The sequence below is a fragment of the Rhinopithecus roxellana genome, unplaced genomic scaffold (assembly GCF_007565055.1).
Source record: "Rhinopithecus roxellana isolate Shanxi Qingling unplaced genomic scaffold, ASM756505v1 contig165, whole genome shotgun sequence".
NCBI lineage: Eukaryota > Metazoa > Chordata > Mammalia > Primates > Cercopithecidae > Rhinopithecus > Rhinopithecus roxellana.
In genome coordinates this window covers 1-15,307 of record NW_022141763.1, presented here as the reverse complement: position 1 = coordinate 15,307, position 15,307 = coordinate 1, and the positions used below count along the sequence as shown (strand labels likewise).

General features: G+C 59.1%; 1 protein-coding gene across 1 annotated transcript; it reads right to left on the bottom strand.

The window, feature by feature from the left end:
- Positions 1-7,557: 7,557 nt before the first annotated feature.
- Positions 7,558-15,304, bottom strand: LOC104673981 (mucin-2-like; the record flags this gene model as incomplete). Its single annotated transcript, XM_030926348.1, has 14 exons — positions 7,558-7,935; positions 8,042-8,168; positions 8,391-8,430; positions 8,652-8,780; positions 9,410-9,508; positions 9,771-9,893; positions 10,023-10,063; positions 10,685-10,789; positions 11,091-11,268; positions 13,408-13,439; positions 13,605-13,705; positions 13,844-13,913; positions 14,306-14,484; positions 15,197-15,304. Coding segments are annotated over 14 exons (1,552 nt in total), but the record flags the coding sequence as incomplete, so codon positions are not given.
- Positions 15,305-15,307: the final 3 nt, after the last annotated feature.

Here is a 15,307-nt window from a genome sequence, read left to right as displayed (position 1 = left end):
GCAGGGAGCACCCCTGCCCCGTAGGGTGAGCAGAGCCTGCCTCGCCTGCCTCACCTCCCTCGCCTGCCTCCCCACTCCCGTGGCAGAACCTGCCAGCTTCCCAGGGTCTCAGCTCTGGACTCCATGGAGTCCCTGCTGAACAGTTCAGCCCACACACACGGGGCCCACTCACTATTTTTGTTTTGGTTTGGTTTGGTTTTGGTTTTTGTCTTTTTGAGATGCGTCTCACTCTGTCGCCCAGGCTGGAGTGCTGTGGCGCAATCTTGGCTCACTGCAGCCTCCGCCTGCCGGGTTCAAGCAATTCTCCTGCCTCAGCCTCCCGAGCAGCTGGGATGACAGGCGCCTACCACCACGCCCGGCTAATTTTTGTATTTTTGGCAGAGATGGGATTTCACCATGTTGGCCAGGCTGGTCTCCAACTTCTGATCTCACGTGATCCGCCCGCCTCTGCCTCCCAACGTGCTGGGATCACAGGCATGAGCCACCACACTGGCCACTTTTTTTCCTCAAATGAATGAATAGTGCTAAATCTTTGTTTCTTCTTTTCTTTTTTTTTTTTTTTTTTTTTTTTTTGAGACAAAGTATCTCTGTCATGAAAGCTGGAGTACAGTGGCACGATCTCAGCTCACTGCAACCTCCGCCTCCTGGGTTCAAGTGATCCTTCTGCCTCAGCCTTCCGAGCAGCTGGGATTACAGGCAAGCGCCACCACGCCCAGCTAAATAATTTTTTATTTTTAGTAGAGATGGGGTTTCACCATGTTGGCCATGCTGGTCTCGAACTCCTGGCCTCAGGTGATCTGCCCAACTCGGCCTCCCAAAGTGCTGGGATTACAGGCATGAGCCTCTGTGCCCGGCCCCTCCGACTTTTTTGTTATGGATGATTTCAAACCCTGTGAAGAACGGAGTAATGGAATGGACGTGACCACCGCCTCCTCACCATCAGCTGTAACTAATATCAGACCTGCCACTCTAGCTCAGGTGCTTTCCATCAAGGAATAAACATCGCGGGCAGAAGCGGGTGCCCTCCCTGCCCCCCACCCCTCTCCAGAGGCAACCATGACCCTGAATCCAGTGCCTCGCAAAATATTTTATAATTTTACTACTTTTGTAAGTATCCAGCAATAGGGTCCTGTTTCACATTCACAGAAACGGGCAGCATCAGCGTGCAGGACGAGAGACCCGAGATTCACCCTTTCTGCTCCGTGCTGGGTTTCCGACGCCTCCTTGTCAAGACAGGCAGTTCCAGTTTAGTGCTGGGCCCCATCCAGGGGATGAATATGCCCAGAGGAGCAGCCCGTGCCTAGCGGACCAGCATTCAGGCCATTTCCAGTCTCCATCCTCCCGGGTGGGCAGCTGCCTGGGTGCCCAGAAGCAGGACTGTGTCCTCAGCTTGGCTGCCCTGACCAACCGCTCTCCCCTGAACGCCACGAGCGTGTTCTCTCTGGAGGTGTGAGAACCTTCAGCCAGTCTCGAGGATCACCATGCCCTTCCTGGGATCCCGGTGGCCGAGCCTCCCTGCTGGCTATTCAGTGTTGTCAGTGTTTCCTCCTGTGTGGCCCCCACCTAGGCCCGTCTACTCCTGTGTGACCCCCGCCTGTCCACACTTCCTCCTGTGTGACCCCCGCCTGTCCCCTTCTCCTCCTATGTGACCCGCACCTGTCCACACTTCCTCCTGTGTGACCCCCGCCTGTCCCCGTCTCCTCCTATGTGACCCGCACCTGTCCGCACTTCCTCCTGTGTGACCCCCTCCTGTCCCCATCTCCCCGTGTGACCCCCACCTGTCCCCGTCTCCTCCTGTGTGGCCCCCACCTGTCCCCATCTCCTCCTGTGTGATCCCTGCCCTCCTCCTGTGTGATCCCTGCCTGTCCTCATCTCCTCCTGTGTGACCTGCACCTGTTCCTGTTTCCTCTGTGTGACCCCTGCCTGTCTGTGCTTCCTCCTGTGTGACCCCCACCTGTCCCCGTTTCCTCCTGTGACCCCCGCCTGTCCTGTCTCCTCCTGTGTGACCCCTGCCTGTCCCCGTCTCCTCCTGTGTGACCCCCACCTCAACCTTGGGCTGCTTGTCTGTTTGCTAGATCTCCTGGACTCTGGCCTCAGCGCTGGATGCACAGAGATGACCTCCTTCCACTCCCTGGCTTGTAGTTTTACTTTGTTATGTTGTCTTTTTTCAAACACAGTTTTTAAAATGTAATGTGGTCAAATGCCTCTCCCTTTACTTTGATGGTTTGTGACTTTAGCGACTTATTAAGAAACCCTTTCCTACCCTGAAGTCATAAACATTATGCCTGTTTTCCTTCTAAACGTTTTCAGGTTTAACTTTTCACATCTGAGTTGTTTAATCTATCTGGTATTTTATTTTTGTTTACAGCGTGAAGCAGGCACCTAATTTCCCCATGTAGAGAAGCCCCGGCCCAGCACACTCAGGGGACAGCCCTCCTTCCTTGTAGACGTGGAGCACCCATCTGCCTCAAAGCATCATCGTAAGTGCACGGGCTGTTCCAGCCATCCACTTGCCTATCCCTGCACCAATGCCACGCTGTCTGAGAGGCAGGCGTCCCATGTGATTCTTCTCTGAAACTCGCTTAGCTCTGCTTGGCTCTCTGGCCTTTCACGTGGACCTTTGGACGAAAAACTCAACTGGGCTCGTGAACGGCTGTTTGCAGAGAATCGACCTCAATCGACCTCGTTCTTCACTTTTTAAAATTAGCCTCAGTTTTCAAAACTGACACTTTTCATTCATGAACATGACATACCTCTCCATCAGTCAAGTCTTCTTTCATGCCCTTTGCAATGTTGTAATGGCCTGGACACCTTCCATCTGACGTTTTCTACATAGGAATCTTCGTAGGTTTTGAGGCCGCTGTTAACGAGGTATTTTTCTATATTGTTCTTCCTTCATCAACCTCGTCTCCAACAATATTACAGAACCCTCTCATTAGTTCAAATACTAAAGTCAAAAATTCTCTTGGCTTTTACATTCGTTTTTTCTTGTTGTTGTTTGTTTGTTTTTGAGACAGAGTCTTGCTCTGTCACCCAGGCTGGAAAGCAGTGGTGGGTTCTCGGCTCACTGTAACCTCCACCTCCCAGGTTCAAGCCATTCTCCTGCCTCAGTCTCCCAAGTACCTAGGATTACAAGTGTCCGCCACCACACTTGGGTAATTTTTATGTTTTTAGTAGAGATGAGGTTTCACTGTGTTGGCCAGGCTGGTCTTGAACTCCCAACCTCAGGTGATCTGCCAGCCTCAGCCTCCCAAAGCGCTGGGAATACCGGCGTGAACCACTGCGCCCGGCCAGCTGGCTTTTACATCTTGATAATCGTATTATATGAAATAAGGGCCAGGTACAGTGGCTCACACCTGTAATCCCAGCACTTTGGGAGGCCGAGGCAGGCAGATCACTTGAGCCCAGGAGTTCAAGGCCAGTCTGGGCAACACAGCAAAACCCTGTCTCTACAAAAAATAAATAAAAATGAAACAAATCAGGATGGTTTTGTCTCCCAATGCTGGTCTTCATTTCTTCTTGCTCTCATCTCACAGCCTTGGGGAAGCCTCCAGCACCCCATAGAGGGAAGGTACAGCCGTGGCCAACATCTCCCGTGTCTCCTGGCTTCTGTGGGAGTGATTCCCAAGTCCCAGCAAGGGGTCCAATGTGTGCTGCAGTTTCTGAGCAGACATTCCTAAACAGGTTAAGATGGCTTCCTTCTCGTCTGGGCTTGCATTTTTTATAATAGCAGGTTGAGACATGCTGTGGACTCCCATCAGACACCTGTCTGCACCTGAGATCCTTCCGTTTTTAAATCCTCCACGCGTCTCTGGCACCCTCTCCTGCCTGGTGGTGGTACTGCAGCCCCAGGGCCCTAGTGTCTGAACTGAGCCAGAACCTCTCAGGGGACTCAGACATGGGCACGACCCTCGGTCTCCCGTCCCCACACTGTGACCACGGAGGTGATAGCTGCTCCCGCAGCCTAGGCCCTAGAGTGACCGGATGTGGAGGAGGGCACCGGTCACGCAGCCACAAACGGAGCATGAACCAGACAGAACCCGGCTGCCGCGAGCCACCAAGACTCGGGGCCAGGTGCAGTGGCTCACGCCTATAATCCCAGCATTTTGGGAGGCCGAGGCGGGCAGATCATCTGAGGTCAGGAGTTGAGACCAGCCTGGCCAACATGGTGAAATTTCATCTCTACTAAAAATACAAAATTAGCTGGGCTTGGTGGCGCATGCCTGTAATCCCAGCTACTCAGGAGGCTGAGGCAGGAGAACTGCTTGAACTGGGGAGGCGGAGATTGCAGTGAGCCGAGATCACACCACTGCACTCCAGCCCGGGTGGCAGAGCGAGAATCTGTCTCCAAAGAAAGAAAAAGAAAACGGGTCTCTGCAGATATGATTAAATTGTGGACCTCAGGAGATCAGCCTGGATGATCGGGTGGGCCCTAAATCCAACGACCAGTGTCCTTAGAAGAGATGCAAAGGGAGAAATACCTGGGAGAAGCCCCCACGGATACGGAGGCAGGGTGTGGGCGATGCAGCCACAAGCCAAGGGATGCCCAGAGCCACCTGCAGCTAGAAGGGCAGAAAGCATCCTCCCCTAGCCTGAGGGGCCGTGCGGCACTGCCACGCCTTCGCCTCAGACTCCGGCCTCTGGAACTGTGGGATAGAGCTTTCCTGTGGCTTTCAGCCCCTGGTTTGTGGTTTGCTGGCACAGCCCGGAGCACCTGACAGCCAGGCGCATGGCTTGTTTCAGCCAAGCGAACAATAGCAAGTCTACGTTGGGGGAAGGGAGGAGCGCACTGGGCCTTCCGTCTGCTCCCAGAAACAGGGAGGCCGCTGTGGGAAGAGCCAGCTTCTTCCAGAGAATGAGAGAACGTGGTCCCAACCCTTCCAGCTACTCCAAGGGGGTAGCGGGCTGCCCACCTGGCTGACTGGCTCCTTATCTCCTCTGCTGTGGGCTTAGCCCACTGTGGGGAGCCCAGGGAAACAGGCCAGGCAGCCCCTGCCCCAGGCCACCCCTAGGGAGACCCAGGAGGACCCAGCTGGGGGCATGAGCTATGTGAGGAAGAGGAGGCCGCTGGGGATAAAGTTAGGGGCTGCACAGTGACTGGACATGGTGGTAAGGGAGCCCCTGCGTCTCCCTGCCCCTCCATTGGCACCAATCCTACCTCCACCTGAAGGGGCAGCTCCTTCCCAGCCCACAACACCTGCACTGGAGTTCTGGACACAAGAGAACCCAAAAGGAAGATCTTGAGTGGGCAGGAGGGGCGGCGCCTGTCCTAGGAAAGGGATGGGATCTGCTCTGGGGAAGGGGCGGGGCCTCCTCTCGGAAAGGGGTGGGGCCTGCTCTGGGGAAGGCGAGGGGCCCATCCTAGGAAAGGGGTGGGGCCTGCTCTAGGAAGGGGCAGGGCTGTCTGGGGAAGGACTGGGGTCAGGGCTCATGCTCTCCTGAGCTTCCCAGGTAGCCTCTGCTTCAAAGGGCACAGCAGGGAAGAGCAGGCAGGGGCCCAACCGCACCCGTGTCCACGCTGCATCACCAAGAGAAACCCCTCTTTACAGCTGCAAGCTGGGAGACAGATGAGGAAGTTGGAGGGAGCCTGACCACCTCTTCCTTACCAGGTCTCTGACTGCAGTGCCCCCACCCCGTCCTGCCCATTTCCTGGCCTGTGCAGGGACTGCTGGGCCCAGTGGGCACAACCAGGCAGATATATAGGTTTTGGGGGTGGGCCGGAAACAGGTCACCCTCGAAATGACCCAGGGATGGCTCTGGGGGTCGTGCTGACCGCTTCATGGAAGGGCCAGTTCTGAAGCCCCCAGAATCCCCACATGGCTATGCCAGAGGCTCTGGGGTGGCCTCAGGGGCTCCATGGCAGGCCCAGGCCAACTGACCGCCCAGGAGGTCCCTAGGCCTAGACAGTGTGGGCTCCTGGGGCCACCAGAGGGGATGAGCAGGTCCTTTTGGAGGCTCTCCTGAGCCAAGTGGGGAAGTGGAAAGGCCCCAGGCCTGAGCCGGCCCCAGGACCCTGGGTGGCGCTGGTGAGCTGGGATGTCCCAACTGGCTTCAGGCCCCACAGGGCTGCTGCTCAACTCCAGCCCTCAACCACTGCCCTCCCTGGGGTCAGATGGGGCAGGGGGCAACTGCCCCACTGCCATCCTCAACCCTGCCCTCCCTGGGGTCAGATGGGGGAGGCAGCAGCTAGGGGAGGGCAGTGGCCTCAGCCCCCCGCCAGGAGCCAGGCTCAGTGGTTCATGCTTATAATCCTGGTACTTTGGGAGGCTGAGGTGGGAGGATCACTTGAACCCAGGAAGGAATTTGAGACCAGCCTGAGCAACATAGTGAGACCCTTTCTCTACCAAACAAACAAAACTATTCAAAAATCACGTGCATGTTACTTTAGTAAAACATAGGGTTGTTTTGAAAGATAAAAAAGCAAGTTCTTAAAAATTAGCCAGTCATGGTGCCACGTGCCTGTACAGCTACTTGGGAGGTAGGACACCAGGGGGTGGGACCCATTGCACCTGGCGGACCCGTCGCGCCCTGGGGACCGGTCGCGCCCTGGGGACCGGTTGTGTCCTGGGGACCTGTCGCGCCCTGGGGACCGGTTGCACCCTGGCTTTGGAAGTGCAGAGCCCAGCCCAGGTGTCTGCCCTCCTGAGGGTTTCGACACAGGTAAAGGGTGTGGCACAGCCTTGCGGTCTGGGGACAGATGTCCTCCCCTTTGACCTCAGAGGATGCTCGAGATTGGATCACTGTGCTCAGGGGCCTCGGCCTCCCCGCACACACCTGCCTTTGACAGGAGACACCAGACTCCTCTCTGAACTATATAAGCACCTGCTCTGACCCCAGCAGCCTCCGTGGGCTCCACCTAGAAGGCCGGGGGCTCAGCTCTCCAACATGAGTGGGCATTGTGCCCAGGGTCCACACCCAGTGCCCCCTGTCTAGCTGGGTCCACAGAGCCAACCAGAACTTCTGCAGGTTTGAAGGCGTTGGCAGCTCTGCCTGGCAGCTCCCCAAAGCCCTGACGGGGCCACCAGGTCCTGGTTGCCTTTTGTCACTTTGCAGCAGGAGCTGACAGTGACCTGAGGACTAAGACTTTCTCCATTTTCCCAGTGTAGAGACCCAGGGCGAGGTGCAATTCACATACATACGGCACATGCAGACACATGTGCACACAAGCAAATGCTCGCACACACACACACACACCCTCCCCAGGGCCACCTGACCGTCGGGGCTACACAAAGTCCCCATCAACCGTGGCAAGCCTGGGAAATGGCTGTGAAGGAACCCAGGGCTCTTTTCACAGATTCAGGGCTGGGCGGATACCTACCGGGGAATCTGACCACGTTTCCACGGCCCCATGGGGGTTTTGCCCAGGGTGAGAACTGGGAGTGGAGGGCAGGCAGCCCCCACATCCCCCCTGCGTTTGGTACGAGGGATGTGCCAACCACGTGGCGTGTGTGTGGTGTCCCCATGTCCTGTGTGCAAAGCCCGGTGGCCAGGCCTCCGCCATGCACAGTGGCCAAGCCACACCCCTGCAGCACCAACCTAAACCACACAGTGCGGTGCGTCTGCCTGAGTTTATTATTGGAAAGCAAAGACTGAACAAAGACTCAGACAATAAATATCTGAAGAGAGGAAGCCAAGCTTAGGAGGCCAGGAAGCTCAGAGGGTCCGGGGGAGGCAGAGCTGTGGAGGGCAGTGAAGGGTGGCTGTGCCCACCCAGTTCACCCACTCCCCAGATGCCTGGGGGAGCGCCGGGCCCGTCGGGAGGTATCGGTGGGCAACTCGCAGATGGTGTCCTGGCACTGGCAGCTCTCGATGTGCGTGTAGGTGTGTGTCAGCGAGCCACCATTGGGGCAGCTCAGGACCACCTCACGCTGGCTGGTTTTCTCCTCTCTGCAGCAGGAGCACCTGTGGTCCAGGACCTGGGCCCTGGCCGAGTACCTGCGGGGAGGGTGGAGTGAGGGGCGACCTCCCAGGGCCAGCACTGGCCTCTCACCTCTATGGGGCCTCCACCACCCCCTCCAGGCACTCCCAGCCTGGAACTCACATGGCAAATGTCCCGCAGGACCCGGAGCAATGATTCATGAAGACGCTCTTGGTGCAGCCGGCGTACGAAACCTCCGTGATGACGGGGACGGTGGAGCAGGGCACCCTGGTCTCATTGCGAGGGATGCCTGGGGAGAGGGGGCAGTGGCTCAGGGCAGGGCCTCCACATCTTCGAGGGGAGAGGGCGACTCTCCCTCGCTGCATCCCTTCCCCAGGCTCGGCCTCAGCCCCCAGCCCTCACTGCCCACCCGGAGGCCATTGTCCATCCTGAAGCCACCCTAGGCAGGGCTGAGGGCACCAGCCCTTGTGCCCCGACCCTGCCCACCCCCCAGGCTATGCCCTGTACTCACAGGTCTTGCAGCATCCATTGGGCATGAATGTGATGGAGTCCTGGAGGGAAAGAAGAATGAGCCCAGGACCCCCACACATTCCTGGGATGACAGCACCTCCCATGCCATGGGCGGGAGCAGCTGCTGCAGAAAGCCCCAGGCAAAGCCTCCTGTGGCAGCTCAGACCAGGCCCGAGGCCACTGTCGCAGCACTGGCGCCCCAGACCCCCGGAACACCAGGCGCCCCCACTCCCCACAGCCAGGCCCCAGGTGGCCCACTCACCGGGACACAAATGCTGGCATCAAAGTCTGGGCAGGTGATGTTGGAGATGGACGAGACGAGCTGGTTGTTGATCTTCATGCAGCTGAAGAACGTGCAGTTGTTCCTGGGGTCGCTCTTGAAGTCCCCAGGCTGTGGGGCAGGGAGCTCTGGTGAGGGAGGGCAACAGGCCCAGCCCCAGCCCAGCCAGGAAGACACCCTGGAGACACCTGGCTGGGGAGGCTTCCTGGCAAGTCCCAGGGCCCAGGACAAGCAACACGGGTGGGACTCCACATCAGGCACCAGTCTGGAGCCCACACAACCCTCAAAGATCTGTCTGTGTTGTAACTCTAAATCTATGAACGTGACCTGCCTTGGAAAAGGGATCTTTGAAGGTGTCATTAAATGAAGCATCCTAAGATGAGATCATCCTGCTGGGGGGGCCCTAAATCCTTAAAAGGGAGAGGAGAGACAGACACAGGGAAGGAAACCTCATGGCCACAGCCAAGGGGCACCTGGAGTAACCAGAGGCTGGGAAGGGTCCTTACCTAGAGCCTCTGAGGGAGCACAGCCCTGAGGCCCTTTTATCTTGGATTTCTGGGCCCCAGAACCAGGAGAATCCCTTTCTGCCCTGAAGACGCCTGCTCATTTGTCATGGCAGCCCTAGGACGCCCATCACAGCTGCGTCCAGGACTGGGAGGACTCAGCTGGGGGATCCTGGGTGGCCTGTACCTTGCCCTGGGCTCAAGCAACCCGGCCATGTCAGGGCCAGGAGCACACACCTTCAGGATGACGTGCTGGTTGTCAGGCTGCTTGAGGATACAGTGCGTCTGTTCACACTTCTTGCAGCATTCCCCGGGGGCCTCCACGAGTTCAAAGCCCTGCACACACAGACATGCCACTGCAGCTGAACTCCCAGCCTGTACCCCACACCACACAAAGCCTGCAGGACTGCCGACAACCCCCACCTGGAGGAGGCCCCAAGCTGGGCAGGTGTCAGGATGGAGAGGTGGGGACAGGGAGAGGTTGGCATTGAAAGGAGGAAAGAAAGTGTCACGACACAGACATGCGCCCGGGTACTTGTCTGGGAGGAGTGAAAAGGGCAGGCTGAGGTGGGGAGCCAGGGCTGGGCCGGCCGCTTACCGGGCTGCAGGAGGTGTTGCAGGGCACATGGGTGCAGGCGATGGTGTTGAGCAGGGTGCTGTTGTCCACCTTGTCCGTGCACACGCAGTCCTGGCACTTGGAGGAATAAACTGGAGAACCGGGCTTCGGGCATAGGGAGAGACGTGAGGCAGGGGCCTCTCCAGCACCCCAGCCAGCCCAAGAGCCTGCCAGAACCCCCACACTGCAGCCGACCTCCTCCCCTCCCCCCCCCTCACCCAGCCCGGGGCTCACCTGGTACTCAGCATTCTCGTGAACGCACACCCCCTTGGACTCTTGGGAGAAAGAACAGAGAACGCCGTTCGTTGGAGACTGCCCCGGGGTGGCCACCTGGCCAGACCCCCACTCCCAGTGCACACCCAGTGGGCGCTCAAGGCTGGGGTGGGTGCATCAGCCAAGCATGCAGCCATCTGTGTCCCCAGAATCTGAGGCCCCCAGGAGGAAGCCCATCCCCCACAGCCACCCCACCCCGGGCGGCAGCCTCCCCCCTGTCCCACCCACCAGCCCCCCACCCCGGGCGGCAGCCTCCCCCCTGCCCGCCCACCAGCCCCCCACCCCGGGCGGCAGCCTCCCCCTGCCCGCCCACCAGCCCCCAACCCCGGGCGGCAGACTCCCCCCTGCCCGCCCACCAGCCCCCCACCCCGGGCGGCAGCCTCCCCCTGCCCGCCCACCAGCCCCCCACCCCGGGCAGCAGCCTCCCCCCTGTCCCACCCACCAGCCCCCCACCCCGGGCGGCAGCCTCCCCCCTGCCCGCCCACCAGCCCCCCACCCCGGGTGGCAGCCTCCCCCTGTCCCACCCACCAGCCCCCACGCGGGCGTCAGCCTCCCCCTGCCCGCCCACCAGCCCCCCACCCTGGGCGGCAGCCTCCCCCTGCCCGCCCACCAGCCCTGCTTACCACACCAGTAGAAGGGGCAGCACCTGCCAGGCACCATCTTGCTCTTTGCTTCAAATCCCAGCGGGCACACGGGAGGCTTCTCTTTGCACAGGCTAGTGTTGCACTCTGAAGGCAGGGTGGGCATGCGGCCATGAGGGTGGCTCCTCACAGGCAAAGCCCCCGGGGCCACGGCACAGGGTCAGGCCCCCGGCACCACCAAGGGTCCCCTCCCCACCCAGGTCAGGCCCTGCAGCAGGGAAGCCTGGACTGTGCCCAGTGGCCCCCTCCCAAGCCCTCTCAAGGGGCACATCGGAGGCCCCCAAGCCAGCTGTTTCCCCACTTGCCACAGAGAGGACAACAGACAGCCCGGCCTACGGGGATGTGTGCACATCCGAGAGGTGGTGCGGGCCCCAGGGGATGGCCTTACTGCAGACAGTAATGTTGCAGCAGGTGTCAGCAGGGTTGACCTCTGTGGCGAGGTAGGTGCCATCTTCCACACAGTGGGTAATAGGCTTCTGGCTGCACCTCTTGGGCTGGCAGACAATGCCACTTCCACCCTCCAGGCAGACACAGTTCTTGCAGTCGAACTCAAAGTGCTCCCCAAACTGCAGGGAAAGAGGGGTGAGTAGAAAGGACAGGAGGTGCCAGGCAGGCCCCGTCGCACCACAGCCCTGGAGCTGCAGCTGTGGTCAGTGGGGAGAAACAGCTGCCCTGAACAGAGTGCTGAGGGATCCTGGGGGAAAACCGCATCCCTCCTCACGTCAACCTGAGCACACCAGGCAGGTTCTGGGATAGGACAGTTGCTGCTCATTCACTGATACCACAAGACCATGACCTGCTCACCAGCATCTGCCAGCAGGGGCTTGGCACATGGTAGATGCTCTACTCAGGCCTCTCAGGTTTGTGCAGAATTTAGCTAAGGAATCAGCCACATGGATGCTACCACAGGTAGGAGGCACGGGCAGCACAGAAGTGGCCAAGATGTCGTGTCAGAGTTTCTAGACAGAGTATCATATGACCAATGGGTGGTAAATGGAGGGAGGGAGAATGGATGGATAAATGGGTGGATGGTGGGTGGATGGATGGATGGGTGGATGGGTGGATGGATGGATGGATGGTGGATGGTTGGGTGGGTGGCTGGATGGTAGACGGATGGTGGATGGATGGATGGGTGGGTGGGTAGATGGGTGGATGGGTGGGTGGGTGGATGGGTGGATGGGTGGGTGGATGGGTGGGTGGGTGGGCGGATGGATGGGTGCGTGGATAGATGGGTGGGTGGGTGGGTGGATGGATGGATGGGTGGATGGTAGATGGATGGTGGATGGATGGGTGGATAGGTGGATGGATGGGTGGATGAGTGGGTAGGTGGGTAGGTGGATAGGTGGATGGGTGGGTGGATGGGTTGATATGTGGGTGTCTGGATGGTAGATGGATGGTGGATGGATGGATGGATGGGTGGGTGGGTGGGTGGATGGATGCGTGGGTGGATGGATGGGTGGATGGATGGAGGGGTGGGTGGATGGGTGGATGGGTGGGGGTGGATGGGTGGATATGTGGGTGTGTGGATGGTAGGTGGATGGTGGATGGATGGACGGTGGATGATTGGGTGGATGGGTGGGTGGATGGATGGATGGGTGGATGAATGGGTGGATGGATGGATGGGTGGATGGGTGGGTAGGTGAATGGTAGATGGATGGTGGATGGATGGATGGATGGTGGATGGTTGGGTGGATAGATGGGTGGATGGATGGGTGGATATGTGGGTGTGTGGATGGTGGATGGTGGATGGATGGATGGATGGTGGATAGTTGGGTGGATGGGTGGGTAGACTGATGGATGGGTGAGTGAATGGATGGATGGGTGGGTGGATGGTTGGATGGATGGTTGGATGGATGGATGGTGGATGGTAGATGGATGGTGGATGGTAGATAGATGGTGGATGGATGGATGGATGGATGGATGGATGGATGCATGGATGGTGGATGGTTGGGTGGATACATGGGTGGCTGGATGGGTGGATATGTGGGTGTGTGGATGGTGGATGGTGGATGGATGGATGGATGGTGGATAGTTGGGTGGATGGGTGGGTAGACTGATGGATGGGTGAGTGAATGGATGGATGGGTGGGTGGATGGTTGGATGGATGGTTGGATGGATGGATGGTGGATGGTAGATGGATGGTGGATGGTAGATAGATGGTGGATGGATGGATGGATGGATGGATGGATGCATGGATGGATGCATGGATGGTGGATGGATGGGTGGATGGATGGATGGAAGGATGAAAGGACAGATAGATGAATGGAGGCACAGAAGGATGGTTGGGTGGGTGGATGGATGGATGGATGGATGGATGGTGGATGGTAGATGGATGGTGGATGGTAGATAGATGGTGGATGGATGGGTGGCTGACTGGCTGGGTGGGTAGATGGATGGATGGATGGGTGGGTGGATGTGTAGGTAGATGAGTGGGTGTGGGTGGGTGCACAGATGAGTGGGTGATGACTAGGTAGGTGGAAGGATGGATGGAGGGGTAGGTGAGTGGGTAGATGGGTGCATAGGTGAATGAGTGGGTGGTTGGAAGGATGGGTGGGTGAGTGGGTGATGTCCCTGCCAACTCAGCCATCCAGGACTTAGATCACCTCATTCCTCAATCTTTGAGGCTCTACGTTTTCATGTCCATCCCTCACTCCCCAGAATTTAGAATTTGTGGGAGAATCCCCCAGCACCAAGGCGGGGCCTACCTCTCTGGGCACATTGTCAGGTCCCACACAGCCTAGGAAGAGGGAAGAAACAAGATGTGTTAGCAGAGTCCTTGTGCAGCAGGGAGCAGGGGTAGGGGGTGGTCAGCCTCCTGTCAGCCTCCTGGTCCCAGCCTCCGTGGACACCCAGGAGGCGGCGGGGGGGAGGCAGCAGGGGACAGTGTGAGCGGGTGGCCTACCGCAGGTCTTCACGCAGACATCAAAGCCAGGGGCGTAGTTCATGGTGCCCTCAGGACAGAAGCAACCTTCCACCAGGACTGTGTTGTTCTGCTGGGAGGAGCTGGGGGCGGGAGGGCATTGTCAGACAGGTGGGGTGGGGCTGGGGAGCTGGCAGGTGGGACTGCTATGCCCAGATGATGCCACCCTCCGCACTGCAGAGGGCAAGCCCACGGTCCTGGTGGACCCTCAAGCAACATACCTGGATTTGCACGTAGGCTCTTCTGCAGGGCCACAGGCCTGGTACTCCCTGTGAGACGGGCACTCCACCACTGCAGGGCAGGGGCAGGGGTCAGAGGGCTGCCTCATGTCAGGCGGAGGAGCCTGGACCCCCTTGAGTGACAGCTGCCTAGTGCCCCACACACAGAGGAGGGTGGCCAGCTGCCTGGGGCATCAGCCTCTGCCCTCACGGTTGTCCCGAGCCAGGTGGTGGGCACCCAGTTGCGTTTAGTGACACTGGCAAAACCCCCAGCACCTCAGTTCCTCCAGCTCAGCCTTCCCCACCCCATGGCCCCAGCCCTGGTCTCACACCCACCATCTCTGCATCCCTGGCCACAGCCCACCTGGGTCTAGCTTCAGGCTGGGCACAGCACCCGGCAGAGCCTAGAGACCACGTCTGGCCTGCAGACCCCCAGCTCCAGGGCAGGGGCAGAAGGACACTTACAGCAGGCCCCATGCGTGTGGTTCCGCCAGTCGAGGCAGACGCCCTGCTGGGCGCAGAGGGCTGCGTAGGCCTGCAGACTGGCGCACTCCAGGCTCGAGCCTGGCACGAAGCAGCTGTCAAACACGCAGGCGTCGTAGTAGTGCTGTGGGGGCACCAGCGCGTGGCACTGGGCAAACAGGCTGTGCAGGGAGAGGCACAGGTCACACTCAGGTGGCAGCTGCCTCTCCCCCACTCCCTACCCCAGCATCTCTGCCCGGACTGTCCTCCTGGAGTCCAGCACCCACCAGAGAGGCACCTGTGGCCGACGGAGGGTCAAGGGACAAGGCCAGCCAGGGGACCGGGTCAGGGACAGACCAAGGAATGGGCAAGCAAGGTGGCTCTGCAGCCCGGCTCCCAGATAGAAGCCACGTCTACATGGTCATCAGCTTCAGGACCCCCTCCAACAACCCTGGCAGATGGACACCCAGCCTGTACTTGGCCCCTGTACTTCCAGGGACGGGGTGTTGAACCCCATGGCTGCCAGCATTAGGAGCACCTCCCTCTGTCAAAGCCCAAATCTGCCTCCCCAATATCAGCCCTGAGTTCTGTCCTGGGTTGACTGGTCTACTCTGAGTCTCACACTCGGCCAGCCTTGCACCTTCCCAGGAGCCAGGAGAGATTATGGAGTTCAATAAAGGCACATGGCAGCTTAGCCCTGTGGAACCCAAGGGCCCGGGTCCTGGACGCCACGGCGACCTAGCTCCTGGCCCTGGTTCCGTGGCCTCCTGCCTTCCCAGCCCCAGTGCCAGGCCGCATGCACTAGTTCCTTCCTCTTTGCAAGAGCTGGGGGCTGGGGCACAGAGGCCTCAGCTTGTTGGTGTTACGGCCGCAGGCAGGCCCGGGCAGGGTCACCTGTCCTTGATGATGAGCTGGCAGAGGGGAGATGGGGTGCAGCCTTTGTGTGGGGTCGTTTTGTTGCCCCCGGGCACAGTGACAGCCGGGCGCTTGGTCGTGGAGCTGCTG